General features: G+C 43.8%; 2 protein-coding genes and 1 pseudogene across 2 annotated transcripts; all 3 read right to left on the reverse strand.

Annotated features, from left to right (window-relative positions):
* Window positions 1–1,058: 1,058 nt before the first annotated feature.
* On the reverse strand, window positions 1,059–4,034 carry LOC139479334 (uncharacterized). Its single transcript, XM_071262194.1, has one exon. It carries the CDS (start codon window positions 4,032–4,034, stop codon window positions 1,059–1,061), a length of 2,976 nt encoding a protein of 991 aa, XP_071118295.1.
* Window positions 4,035–5,649: 1,615 nt separating this feature from the next.
* On the reverse strand, window positions 5,650–9,900 carry LOC139479872 (baculoviral IAP repeat-containing protein 7-like). Its single transcript, XM_071262774.1, has 2 exons — window positions 9,843–9,900; window positions 5,650–7,120 (listed from the first exon to the last, which is right to left on the reverse strand). The coding sequence occupies exons 1-2, from the start codon at window positions 9,847–9,849 to the stop codon at window positions 6,192–6,194; spliced, it is 936 nt and encodes a 311-aa protein (XP_071118875.1). The 5' UTR covers window positions 9,850–9,900; the 3' UTR covers window positions 5,650–6,191.
* Window positions 9,901–12,237: 2,337 nt separating this feature from the next.
* Window positions 12,238–14,163, reverse strand: part of LOC139478711 (uncharacterized) — a 43,199-nt pseudogene continuing 41,273 nt past the window's right edge.

Genomic DNA, 14,163 nt, shown 5'->3' on the forward strand with positions numbered 1-14,163 from the left:
GATGGTCTCTGACTGCATTCGTCTGTTGCCAACTTTGCCATAAACACCAAATGATGTTTCTGTGGACGTTAAATTATCTTGCAACATCACGTTGACTCGATCCTGCTTCAAGCATACCACCAATGGCTCGCAGACGCTCATTTTCGGACAAGCGTGGCATTTCGTAATGTTGAATAATTGCGTAATTTTGTTGTTTTTCTGAGTGGCTGTTGTCAGCACGATGCTAAACAGTGCACATGGAATCCCGTTAACACACATGTTTTTATACCCATTCTTGGGTTGTGAAATGCAATGGGCTTGCATTAAAGTCAACTTTTTCATGGGATGCATGCTTTTCTGTAGCAATTCCGTGGAATCTAGAAATGTGTAAAGCAGCTGTTGTTATTAGAGGAAAAAATGCTTGGTTTGGGGTTATAGCTTTTGCACATTTCACTACAACAGAATAATTATTTAAGATACCGGTTTTCTTTATAACATTCAAGTGTTTTTCAAAAGTCTCATTTACTGACATGAAAGCATTTCTAATTAATAAAATTTATATAAATGAATCTTAATAAACTTATTTTTTTTGCTTTCTGACAGAAAACTCAAAGCCACCATCACTAAGTGTACTGTTATTTTTTCTGTTAAAAACAAACAAGCCGATTTTATTGTGCACACATGTATGAAGATTTACGTTTTATCTTCCATTTGCAATTGCAAAGCCCCAATCACACAGTGTACGCTTGTCTTTTCAGGAAATATATATTTTAGTCTTTATGATTGATATAAGTTACAAATAAATATATATCTGTCCTGAAAGAACCTGAAAACTGTACACTGATAAATCAAAAGATTTGAGTTCGATTGTTTCCAGCATTAGTTCAGAGTAATACAAGAAGAGAGAAACAGACAGAAAGACAGATGGATAGACACACTTGAATTCACGTCGGTATATAAAGTGAAATAACCTTGAACGCCACGTTTAACCCCATTTAATCTCAGCTTACCGACCACAGACTGTCGTTGCACTAACCGTATCCCGTGAGTTGTTTTCGTCGCTGGTCGAGCTAACGTTTTCACACTGGGTGTTCGCTGTGGTTTGGACTGACTTTGTCCCGTTGCGGGGTTTGTACGCTGTGGGTTGAAATGACGTTGTCCCGTTGCTGGGTGTGTTCGCTGTGGGATAGACTGACTTTGTCCCGTTGCTGGGTGTGTTCGCTGTGGGTTGGACTGACGTCCCGTTGCTGAGTGTGTTCGCTGTGGGTTGAAATGACTTTGTCCCGTTGCTGGGTGTGTTCGCTGTGGGATAGACTGACTTTGTCCCGTTGCGGGGTGTGTTCGCTGTGGGTTGGACTGACTTTGTCCCGTTGCTGGGTATGTTCGCTGTGGGTTTGACTGACTTTGTTCCGTTGCTGGGTGTGTTCGCTGTGGGTTGGACTGACGTCCCGTTGCTGGGTGTGTTCGCTGTGGGTTGGACTGACGTCCCGTTGCTGGGTGTGTTTGCTGTGGGTTGGACTGAAGTCCCGTTGCTGGGTGTGTTCGCTGTGGGTTGGACTGACGTCCCGTTGCTGGGTGTGTTCGCTGTGGGTTGGACTGACGTCCCGTTGCGGGGTATGTTCGCTGTGGGTTGGACTGACGTCCCGTTGCTGGGTGTGTTCGCTGTGGGTTGGTCTGACGATGGCCCGTTGCGGGGTGTGTTCGTTGTGGGTTGGACAGACGTTGTCCAGTTGCGGGGTGTGTTCGCTGTGGGTTGGACTGACGATGTCCCGTTGCTGGGTGTGTTCGCTGTGGGTTGGACTGACGATGTCGCGTTGCTGGGTGTGTTCGCTGTGGGTTGGACTGACGATGGCCCGTCGCGGGGTGTGTTCGCTGTGGGTTGGACAGACGTCGTCCCGTTGCTGGGTGTGTTCGCTGTGGGTTGGACTGACGATGTCCCGTTGTTGGGTGTGTTCACTGTGGGTTGGACTGACGTCCCGTTGCTGGATGTGTTCACTGTGGGTTGGACTGACGTTGTCGCGTTGCTGGGTGTGTTCGCTGTGGGTTGGACTGACGATGGCCCGTCGCGGGGTGTGTTCGCTGTGGGTTGGACAGACGTCGTCCTGTTGCTGGGTGTTCGCTGTGGGTTGGACTGACGATGTCCCGTTGTTGGGTGTGTTCGCTGTGGGTTGGACTGACGTCCCGTTGCTGGATGTGTTCGCTGTGGGTTGGACTGACGATGTCCCGTTGCTGGGTGTGTTCGCTGTGGGTTGGACTGACGTCCCGTTGCTGGGTGTGTTCGCTGTGGGTTGGACTGACGTCGCGTTGCTGGGTGTGTTCGCTGTGGGATGGACTGACGTTGTCGCGTTGCTGGGTGTATTCACTGTGGGTTGGACTGACGTCCCGTTGCTGGGTGTGTTCGCTGTGGGTTGGACTGACGTTGTCGCGTTGCTGGGTGTGTTCGCTGTGGGATGGACTGACGTTGTCGCGTTGCTGGGTGTATTCACTGTGGGTTGGACTGACGTCCCGTTGCTGGGTGTGTTCGCTGTGGGTTGGACTGACTTTGTCCCGTTGCTGGGTGTGTTCGCTGTGGGTTGGACTGACGTCGTCCCGTTGCTGGGTGTGTTCGCTGTGGGTTGGACTGACGATGTCCCGTTGTTGGGTGTGTTCACTGTGGGTTGGACTGACGTCCCGTTGCTGGATGTGTTCACTGTGGGTTGGACTGACGTCGCGTTGCTGGGTGTGTTCGCTGTGGGTTGGACTGACGATGGCCTGTCGCGGGGTGTGTTCGCTGTGGGTTGGACAGACGTCGTCCCGTTGCTGGGTGTTCGCTGTGGGTTGGACTGACGATGTCCCGTTGTTGGGTGTGTTCGCTGTGGGTTGGACTGACGTCCCGTTGCTGGATGTGTTCGCTGTGGGTTGGACTGACGTTGTCCCGTTGCTGGGTGTGTTCGCTGTGGGTTGGACTGACGATGGCCCGTCGCGGGGTGTGTTCGCTGTGGGTTGGACAGACGTCGTCCTGTTGCTGGGTGTTCGCTGTGGGTTGGACTGACGATGTCCCGTTGTTGGGTGTGTTCGCTGTGGGTTGGACTGACGTCCCGTTGCTGGATGTGTTCGCTGTGGGTTGGACTGACGATGTCCCGTTGCTGGGTGTGTTCGCTGTGGGTTGGACTGACGTCCCGTTGCTGGGTGTGTTCGCTGTGGGTTGGACTGACGTTGTCGCGTTGCTGGGTGTGTTCGCTGTGGGATGGACTGACGTTGTCGCGTTGCTGGGTGTATTCACTGTGGGTTGGACTGACGTCCCGTTGCTGGGTGTGTTCGCTGTGGGTTGGACTGACGTTGTCGCGTTGCTGGGTGTGTTCGCTGTGGGATGGACTGACGTTGTCGCGTTGCTGGGTGTATTCACTGTGGGTTGGACTGACGTCCCGTTGCTGGGTGTGTTCGCTGTGGGTTGGACTGACTTTGTCCCGTTGCTGGGTGTGTTCGCTGTGGGTTGGACTGACGTCGTCCCGTTGCTGGGTGTGTTCGCTGTGGGTTGGACTGACGATGTCCCGTTGTTGGGTGTGTTCACTGTGGGTTGGACTGACGTCCCGTTGCTGGATGTGTTCACTGTGGGTTGGACTGACGTCGCGTTGCTGGGTGTGTTCGCTGTGGGTTGGACTGACGATGGCCTGTCGCGGGGTGTGTTCGCTGTGGGTTGGACAGACGTCGTCCCGTTGCTGGGTGTTCGCTGTGGGTTGGACTGACGATGTCCCGTTGTTGGGTGTGTTCGCTGTGGGTTGGACTGACGTCCCGTTGCTGGATGTGTTCGCTGTGGGTTGGACTGACGATGTCCCATTGCTGGGTGTGTTCGCTGTGGGTTGGACTGACGTCCCGTTGCTGGGTGTGTTTGCTGTGGGTTGGACTGACGTTGTCGCGTTGCTGGGTGTGTTCGCTGTGGGATGGACTGACGTTGTCGCGTTGCTGGGTGTATTCACTGTGGGTTGGACTGACGTCCCGTTGCTGGGTGTGTTCGCTGTGGGTTGGACTGACTTTGTCCCGTTGCTGGGTGTGTTTGCTGTGGGTTGGACTGACATTGTCCCGTTGCGGGGTGTGTTCGCTGTGGGTTGGACAGACGTTGTCCCGTTGCTAGGTGTGTTCGCTGTGGGTTGGACTGACGATGTCCCGTTGCTGGGTTTGACCTCAGTCCGTTGTTGGGTGTGTCCCCTGTGGGTTGAACAGGAAAGGAGGGACTGCAAGGGTGGTCTCCCACATAGGATTGAAACAGAGTCAGAAATAAATGTAAATATCATTCACCAAAAAAAATTATTTTGCCATCGAGAGATAATGAAGCATGCAGGGCCCATTGTCCACATGTAAGAAGACCAGCTTTGGTTATGGACAGTAAAACAGCTAGTCTCACAAATTTCACCGTATTCGTGCGTGTGTGATTCCCGTGCAACCTTTCGAGTTGAGTTGATTGGTTCAACTGTGTCATATTGCCCTGTGACGCAGGGGTAGCATTATGCAGATGGCTGTCACAATGAATGCTCGTTCCATCCGTGACGAACAGGTCTGGTTGTTGATGAAATATAGTGATAGCTAAATAGACAGATTTTTTATTCATGCACCGATTGTCTTTAAATGTAATATCCAGTTACGTATGACTGTTTAATAATCTCATACCAATTTTGACTGGAGTAGGTCCAATAGTTTTTCAGATATTGTAGTAAACGTCGGTAGCTTAAATTAACTTCCAGACTGCTGTGATCAAGTCAGGAAGGTATACCACTGTCCACCATGTTGTTGGAGAAACAGACACGCGTCAGCTGTATGTGTGAGGAAAGTCAGCAATGAAAAGAACAATCCCTTCCCGAAAATGATTGGAAATAATAACTTGTCCTCAGCTCTTGCGCCCAAAATAACGCGTATTAAATGCTGGATGTCATGAAAGTAATGCGTTGCGAGTCAAACACAACGTCAGAGATATAAATATGCTTCGTACCGCTAGCGAACTCGCAAAATAATATATCCATCAATAACTACATAATTAAAATCAGCATCAATCGCTATGGTCATACGATATGATATCACCCGACGCTCAATGTGCATGCATAGTGAAAACCACTAGAGTCAATTGGCAACAAATATTTAGAAGGATATATTTGTCTAATCGGCATTTCGAAGGAAACATAAAATTTCATACTCAATACTCTCAACGGAGCCTTCAAACTACGGTGTTGCTTTGCCCCTTTCCCTGCCAATAACTCGCCCGAAACTTGTCATACATGGCATTTACATCCGGGTACTGGACATACAAATGGTAACATGAAACATTTCAGTCGTGGGATTTTGTTCACAACGAACGCATTTTCCCTTGTATAGATCCTACTTTCTTACTACAATGCATATATAGAAGACGACGTGTCAGGCTCAATTATACATCCGGGATCCTCCAGATGGGGATTTTCATTACTGATTAAATGAATCTAAAAATAAGCACATTTCAAAATATTAGATTGTTTAAAGATATTATGGTTCCTAGGTGCATTGCAAAAACAAACAAAATACCAACACTTATAAACGGTTCTCATTTATTAATAAATATCAGTAAACACAAAAAATCTAAATATATTCAGTTATCATATTATAATAATTTGTAAGTAGAATAACAAATATAAAACAACTTATAAGAACAATATACAACGTACGTTGATGGGCAGCACCTGACTACAGTTCATTCTTAACTGAGCTGAACTTTATTTACGCTCAGGTCGAGAGCAGCGACATTAGAGGTAAAATTCAAACATTTATATATACAAAACTATAATAAGGGACAAGTTGAGACAATAACGATGTCAAAGGATACGATACAGTCGCATGCATGATATGGCAACTTGAAAAGGAGTGAGTGAGTTTGATTTTACGCCGCTTTTAGCAATATTCCAGCAATATCACGGCGGGGGACACCAGAAATGGGCTTCACACATTGTACCCATGTCGGGAATCGAACCCGAGTCTTCAGCGTGAGGCTACCCGACCGCCCCACTTGAAAAGGAAGATGAGAAATAATTATTTATAAATAATTGTTACAGGCATACTGTCTATCATGAACATGTCTCGATGGCAAAGATTATGGCTTTGCTCGCGATATTTTTGCGGCTCCCTAACCCCCACCCCCCTCCTACCCGAGAAATCAAATAGTCCACCCGTAACTGTGTAGTCTGAATGATATAACACTAGTTGTACATAGTTTACGGCAGATATGTCTTGACCGTACCAAGAATGTTCTGTCCACACACAACACAGTCATGCACAGTGTCTGCACAGTCGGAGCACGTGACTATATGACCACAGGGGAGGAACAATATGGCGGCGTCCTTGTTTCTGCACACCCTGCACGTGCGCTGTTCTCTTAGACGCTTGTTTTCGGTCAGAAGTAGACGAAGGGGATGTTTAGACGTGTCAGGTGTTTCTTGTGCTGCAGTGGCGACTTGGTCCGACTTCATGTACCCGCGTCCTTCTCCCTCAGAAGCAGATGCATTTGAGACGGGGGCCGTTTCTCTTTCCCCGGTAGGATGAGGAAGATTAACATAGGAGTGGCCATTAATGGTCAGGTCTTTGAACAGAGACTCGGCACTACTGACTCTGCTTGCACTTTTCGGAGTACTTTCAATGTTTGAGGCACCGGTTGGCATGTGGCTAGCGCTTAAACATTCAAAGCTCCCAGTATTGCTTTGTCTTGCGGCAGTACTTTCAACATGGTTGACTACGTTTGAAGCGCCCGATGGTAAATGGAAGCCTATTGTGTTCCTCTCCGAAACCCCAAGATCGGACATGTCTGCTCTGTTGATGAACTCACATTCGGCAGAATAACGCTTATGTTCCGCGACAGCATCGTGTTCTGCTTCCCAATCTCGCAGAGTTATCCCGCACTGAAAACACGTGACCCGATCAGCTGACCCGATGTAAAAGAACCCGGCTGTTGAAAGTTCTTCCGGAGTTTTCGGGACGTACTTTATGGGCCAAGCGACAAAGGATCCCAAACGTTCCAGGTACTCCTTATACTTGACATGTTTGGGAGGTCTCCCGTTGTGTGTCATGTTGTCCTGTTTGAAACTGTGTTTGAAGGTACTTCCTGACATGGTACTATACAGCTGACTGATCAGTGGCCGTTGGGAATCTGTAAAAAATACAATCTCATTAAAATCAGGCCTTAGTTCTCGCTACCGCTAAACAAAGAACTGAAGACATCCTATTAGGGGTCACGTCAGAACGACCTTTCATCCAGCCAATCAGAGCGTCGCTTACCAGATCATGAAAGTGACAGTCGGAATGTGATTTCTAATCATACAACCTCGAAAACTTTAACACGGGTTATTCCGAACGATAGTTAGGGGTTTAACGACTGAATCCATACAATCTAGACCATTTCTTAGCCATTCCAGAATGTTCTTTTGTTTAGGTTTCAAATTTGTAATCGAGAATTTGTCAAAATATGTTGCGAAGCGTAGTCGCCAATTTGAAATTAGTGCCGTAAAGCAGGAGAGAGCTGCCTTCTGATTGGTCATTCCATTGGTCAGTCAAGGTTCGCGCAAGGTCGGTCTGACGTGACCCATAACGGGATGTCCTCAGACCTTTGTTTAGCGGTAGCGAGAACTAGGATCTGATTTCAATCAGATTGTAAAAAAAGATATTTTAGAAACATCCTACACAATCTAAAATGTCGAGTTAAGTGCCATATTTACATATTACGTAACATGTTCCTCAGAGTGTGGTGAAGAAGAAGCATACATTTCTGTAGCTCAGTGTGGACGGATGGTAGAGTAGGGTAGGGGTACGGGGTAGTTTTGAGATTCAGGCCAAAAGAAGACTAAACTATAAAGCAGAATATTTAATCTAAACTTATGTATATAAATTATTTATCTGAAATTCGTTTTCGCAGCATATACCCTGTATGTTTGTAGCTTGTAGTATTAAGAAGTAGAAGAAGAAGTTTATTCAGTATCAAAGGCCGCATGGTCAAGAGTACAATACATGAGATAAACTTTTGCACATGGACAGGTGGGACAACTATTACATTATCTCAATACAATATCTATGATGCATTATACAGGCAGATTTCTTTTCAAATATATAGCAATATTTTTAATCAGCTTAACATCTTTTGTTGCTACTGGTTGATTAGATTTTGCTAGTGATGGATACTTGTAAGCGTAGCTTGGGATGAAGAGCTTTCTGTTTTCCATATCAAATGGACAAACTAAAAGGGAATGGTATCCATCTTCAGTTATATTAAGATTACATTTCTTGCACTTATGTAATTCAGTACTGACTTTGTCATTGTAACGAATGTTGAATGCCCAACTTATGGCTCAAACATCGGAATTTAAATCATATGTGGAAAAAATCTTTGTTTGGACATAACTCCATAATATATTTCTCTGGTTCTAGGACAGACCAGTACAGTATATAGGTAGAATAACGTAAACAGCTTATGAAACGAACGCAAACTTTATTTACACAAAGGTCCCACTTACTGCCTTGGCAACGCACAGAGATAGCAAAGGGTAGGTGACTTCATTTAGGCGAAGGGATAATAATAGAGTGAGTGAGTGAGTTGGGTTTAACGCCGCTTTTAACAGTATTCCAGTTATATCGCGGCGTGTCAGCTTAATGTGGGAGGAAAGCCCGAAGTGACGCAGGTCTTAGACGTTTACCACTTCGGTGAAACCCACGAGCACGGGTATGGTGCTGACAAACCTAGAAACATAATCGGGGCGAACCGGGATTCGAACCCACAATCATAGGTTTCTGGCGTGCCCAAGGGACGCAACTCTGCACAGCGAATCGCGGCGCCTTAGACGACTCTGCCACCCGTGGATAATAATAGAAGATAATAGAAGATGCAGATGAGGCCCAGTAATGCGGTACGATGCACTGGATGTCTGTTACTACAGTCCCCCGCCGTGATATTGCTGGAATATTGCTAAAAGCGGCGTAAAACCATACTCACTCACTCACCCACTCACTCACTGGAACTACGTGATTGATTATGAGGATAAACTTAATATTTTCAACATAGGGCATTAGGACACTGTTATGAAGAAGCTTGTTCATTAGAAATTTATTTATTATTTTATTCATAATATCACAGCAAAATGAAATTTCAGTTACAATGCTCGCTACAAAGTTTACATTTCCTAAAACATGTTACATGTGACTTTTTAAAACAATTTGGTTTAAATAATATTTTCCAGGATTATGGAACACTATACCTTTTGCATTTTAAGGCTATGACTGCTGGTGCTTGCGTTTGGAATGCACTAAACAATATTATTCCCTTAGTCAGTATACGTTTCTCGATCGGTTATTCTGATTGTCTTTGAGATTTGTGAGAATATTTTTTCGGAGCCGATACCAAACACAGATTTCCAGAGGTTAAATGTGATGTCCTTTTTTATGAGTATAAATAAAAAAAAACCCATGTTAACATGTTTCCTCAGAATACAACATATACTAATGATAATTTCTTGTCTTTCATTTAGACCGAACTGTTACCAATACATTGTACGTTTCCAATCTATTTGTTTTTACAGATGAATTCCATGTAAGTGATTTTACAGTTCGATTTTATAATAGTACCACTAAGAAGTATATTTCATGATTATCAATAATAATTATGATAATAATAATAATAATAATAATAATAATAATAATAATAAAAATATATAAATAAGATTAATAGAAAAATCCGTCAACAATAATAAGATTAGTAGAAAAATCCGTCAACAGTAATAATAATGGAAAAACTCGTCTACTCAACTACATACGTAACGTCAGCTGTATTTCTGTATACAGAATTATTATTATATTTATACGAAAGAAAATTATGTAAATAGTACCTGTCATTCTCTGTCTGAGCAAGACTTGAAGCTGGCTGTTCTTACTCTACCTACTTCGGTGTCAGTTGAAGTCATACAACAGGGTACATTTATTGAATACCGGCGGATATTTCGGTGAATGATGAAAATATTACTCATCAGCAGGTGTAGCTATTTTTAAAACGACCGAATGTCGTAACGTCCCGCAATCGTTACGTCACGGTCTATTTTAGGAACGGGGATTTCCCACAGTTGTCGGCCGTTACTGGACAGTAAATAACTGAAACTTAACAAAGTGTATAGCTATTTCGGTTGAATTAAACACATTGGAATGCATGAAGGGAAATTTGTAAATCATGTAAGCTTTAGCTATTACTATATACCGGCAGGGGTTTTCTAAAGGCCTGCCCTGTTATGTTAATTATTCCATCAAAATCAGGACGGACGCAGGAGTGTGTTTGAGATACGTTTTTTCGTGAGGGCTACATCATGACAACTCTAGTTGTCTCCCTTTGTGCATACCACTACATCTCTGGTTGGTTTCAGGTTGGTTTGTTGTTTAACGTCGCACACAGCAATATTCCAGCTATATGACGGCGGTCTGTAAACAATCGAGTCTGAACCAGACAATCCAGTGATTAATATGATGAGCATCGATCCACGCAATTGGGACCGATGACATGTATCAACCAAGTCAGCGAGCCGCCTGACCACTCGATCCCGTTAGTATGGTTTTACGCGGCAATATTCCAGGAAAATCACGGCGGGGGACACCACAAATGGCTACACACATTGTACCTATGTGGGGAATCGAAACCGGGTCTTCGGTGTGACGAGCGAACGCTTTAACCACTAGGCTACCCAAAGCACCCCCATAGTAGGGGAAAAAGGACGAGGAACAATTATACATTAGCCTAGAGAGGCTTCGATGATAGGGGATCGGGACGTCCAAGATGCACACTAACAACATATATGATATACAGTAAACCACGTTTATGACGAAAACGCTTATATTGAACATACGGATATAACGAACAATTTTTCCCGGCCGTTTGCTGTACTTATGCTGTATATATACTTATAACGAACTACAATTACTGGTCCCTTTGAGTTCGGTATAAGCGTAGTTTACCGTATTATCTGTATCTGATACTGGGCTTCTCAACCACGTAACTGGAGTGTTATCAGCCACTGCTTGAGATACAGGGCACCCACTACCGCAGATCAAACACCTCGAACCAGAAGCAGGGTAGCAGTTCTTGTCCAAATATTACATTTTGTTACGAAAGGAAACATGACCTCCAGGCTATGTAATGTGTGTGAGGGACAGGCCTGGCCGCACCTTGTTCTTATTTCAGTATCACATGTTGTTTGTTTGTTTGTTTGTTGTTTAACTCCGCACTAAGCAATATTTCAGCTATATGACGGCGGTGTAAATAATCGAGTCTGGACAAGAAAATCCACTGATTGATATCATGAGCATCGATCCACGTAATTGCGATACGATTACATGCATCAACCAAGTCAGCGAGCCTGACCACCCGATCCAGTTAGTCGCCTTGTACGGCAAGCATGGGTTGTTGAAGACCTATTCTACCCCGGATCTTCACGAGTCAGTATCATATGTACAGCTGTTACTGTCTCGACCTTTAAACATTCTATTAATGATCAGGAAAGCATGTGAGAATATTTCCCAGAACATGTACGCAAAGTAATCTTATTTTTGGGAAAATACCAAACAATGAAATTTTAAACTGTTTTGTTGAAATGTTATATTTGTAAGTGTAGGGTGATATATGTAATCATCAATGTCTTTGATTATTCTGATCTAACATTTACATACTGTTTTTAGGACCCCTAAGAATGAGCATAAAGTCTGGCAGTTGCTAATGAACTTTTTTTTGTTGGAAACAGAAAATCCCTGTTATTTTGTTGCATTGTACCTACAGCTAAACCCAAATGTCCTGCATTTGAGACCACACTACTCACTGGTCACCTTCATGTTAGTGATTATGATGTGCCTGCACGGCAGACAGGGTCGCCAAACACTTGGGATATGTCATTGTCAGAATCATTTCAAGAAGGGCGCTATGAGTTAAGGAAACAAAAATGGCGGTTTCCGTTAGATATATCAAAAGCTTCAAATCTGTGATCAGTTTCATTTCTTAGCCTCTGATCTGCTTCGTGTGATGTATGTTTAACCAAGTTTGTAGAAATTACACGAAAACCTTTATATTCATGTGACTATATGCTTTGTCGAATTCATTTCACGTAAGAGAAAACAAAGAAAAATTAAATGCTTTTTGGTAGTATTTAGAGTAAAAGGTTAGGACTACTTGGTATAATAATAGAACTAGAAAACGTAATGATATATGACGATATGACATATTTATTTAAGCAAGAAATCTTCATCAAGAAAACACATACAACATGTACACTTTTATGAATTGTTATTGGAATATTTGACATGGCATATGTAACACTCATCAGGTACTACGAATACATATCCGATACACTCGACCTCGTTAATCCGGACGGTACCGTTCTAAGCTAAGTCGTATGGATTTACAAACTCTGGATATGAAGTAATGTCCATTTAGAGCTTCACTGTATCCAAAAGATGCCCAACAGAAAGTTGTGTAGTTGCCAGTATAGAGAACATTACATGCAGTCATATATTCCTTCAGATGGTATAGTGCGTATGGTGGAACGCGGCTTGAACAGTTTTCCAGTTCTATCACGGTGTTTCAGCTTCATGTGGGAGAAATAACAGAAGTATTGTAGGTCCTAGACGTTAATCACTTTCGTTCGAACCCACGATCATAGGATTCTGGCACGCCTAAGGGACGCAACTCTGAACAGTGATTTGGAGAGTCTCATTTGACTGGGAGACCCGTGCCCCCTTAACAGATTACTGGTCCATGAGGACAGTGAGTGAGTATGGTTTTACGCGGCTTTTAGCAAATATTCCAGCAATATCACGGCGGGGGACACCAAAAATGGACTTCACACATTGTACCCAGGAATCGAACCCGGGTCTTCGGCGTAAAGAGCGAACGCTTTAACCACTTGGCTACCCCACCGCTCCTTACGAGGACAGAGTAGGATGAATATGTTGGGTTCAACACAGCATCGAACAGCTTTTGAATGGGAGGAAAGTCCAGGTCGTCAGTGCAGTGAAAACAGCTGAAGCTAACAAAACACCCCTGGATATTACACTGATGGATTCGACAGTTCTTCGGTGACATGGTCATCCTTGACTATGCCACCTGCTGATGAAGCCCCAGGCCCAGCATCATCACCCACAACGTCGGTTGGATGCTGTACAGGGGGATACTGATGACCCACTTCTTCCAGGTAACTCTTCAGCTGTTCCACAAGCGCATAGCCTACATTGTCGTCCTGCACAGAGCACCTGGGAACGGGATACAAAATGGATTTGCTAACACGCCAAAGACTTAATGCCGCTTTCAACACATGAAAACATATTACATGACATACCAACTGTATAAAATTAATATACAAGAAAAATATTTGCAAACATCAAATGCTAAGTGAATACTATCAGTAAGCAATACTATATTCATTAGATTTTAAGTAGATAACTGAAATATAAGACCGTATTGATTAATTAATCTACCATATTCTGAGATAAATGTATGTGCAGATTGAATTATTTATGTTTTCCAGAGCAGATTTTTCCATACTACAATGTAAAGTTGTTATATTCATTTGTATAATAGTACATATTATTTCTAAAAACGGAGTAATTTCAACACACAAATAAGGAATGAATGGTATGCGACACAAGAGCGGGATGGGTAATTTGAAATGAATCTGTTAGTGTTCGCTACAACCTAATCTGAGTCTAGAATGTATTACTTAGCAGAATATGTTTCCAAGATTGAGATCGAATCCAAATTTATGTCCTAATTAGTGATGATAGTAGTTGTTCGCGAAAAGGTGACGTGACCTTCTCCAGCGGTTGCAAACGTCACAAACACACGCAAAGGCAAGTCAATTGATCATGTATCCGACAGTAGGTGATAAAGCATAATAATATTGTAAGCCCAAAATCTTGCCTGTCTACATGGACCAGCTATTGAGAAGTTTTCTGTGGAATCAAAAGGTAGAAATTGCCCCAAGAGCATCTCCCTGAGGCAAGGGGTTTAATTGAGTATAAAAGTCCAGTTACCACCCTTGCCGAACTAGGCAGGAATTATGGAGTTACAATTTGACTGAACTAACGAGTCTCTGTCTAGTCCAATCGAAGTCGCGTTACGAAATCGACATCCGGTTAATAAACAACATAATGACTGCGGTGCAGATTTCGGTGGACTTC

The sequence above is a fragment of the Haliotis cracherodii genome, unplaced genomic scaffold (genome assembly GCF_022045235.1).
Source record: "Haliotis cracherodii isolate W230 unplaced genomic scaffold, xgHalCrac1.p SCAF_4, whole genome shotgun sequence".
Classification (NCBI taxonomy): domain Eukaryota; kingdom Metazoa; phylum Mollusca; class Gastropoda; order Lepetellida; family Haliotidae; genus Haliotis; species Haliotis cracherodii.

Coding starts and splice junctions, on each gene's coding strand:
- LOC139479334 (XM_071262194.1), bottom strand. CDS start 4,034: ATGTCAGTCCAACCCACAGCAAACACACCCAGCAACGGGACAAAGTCA.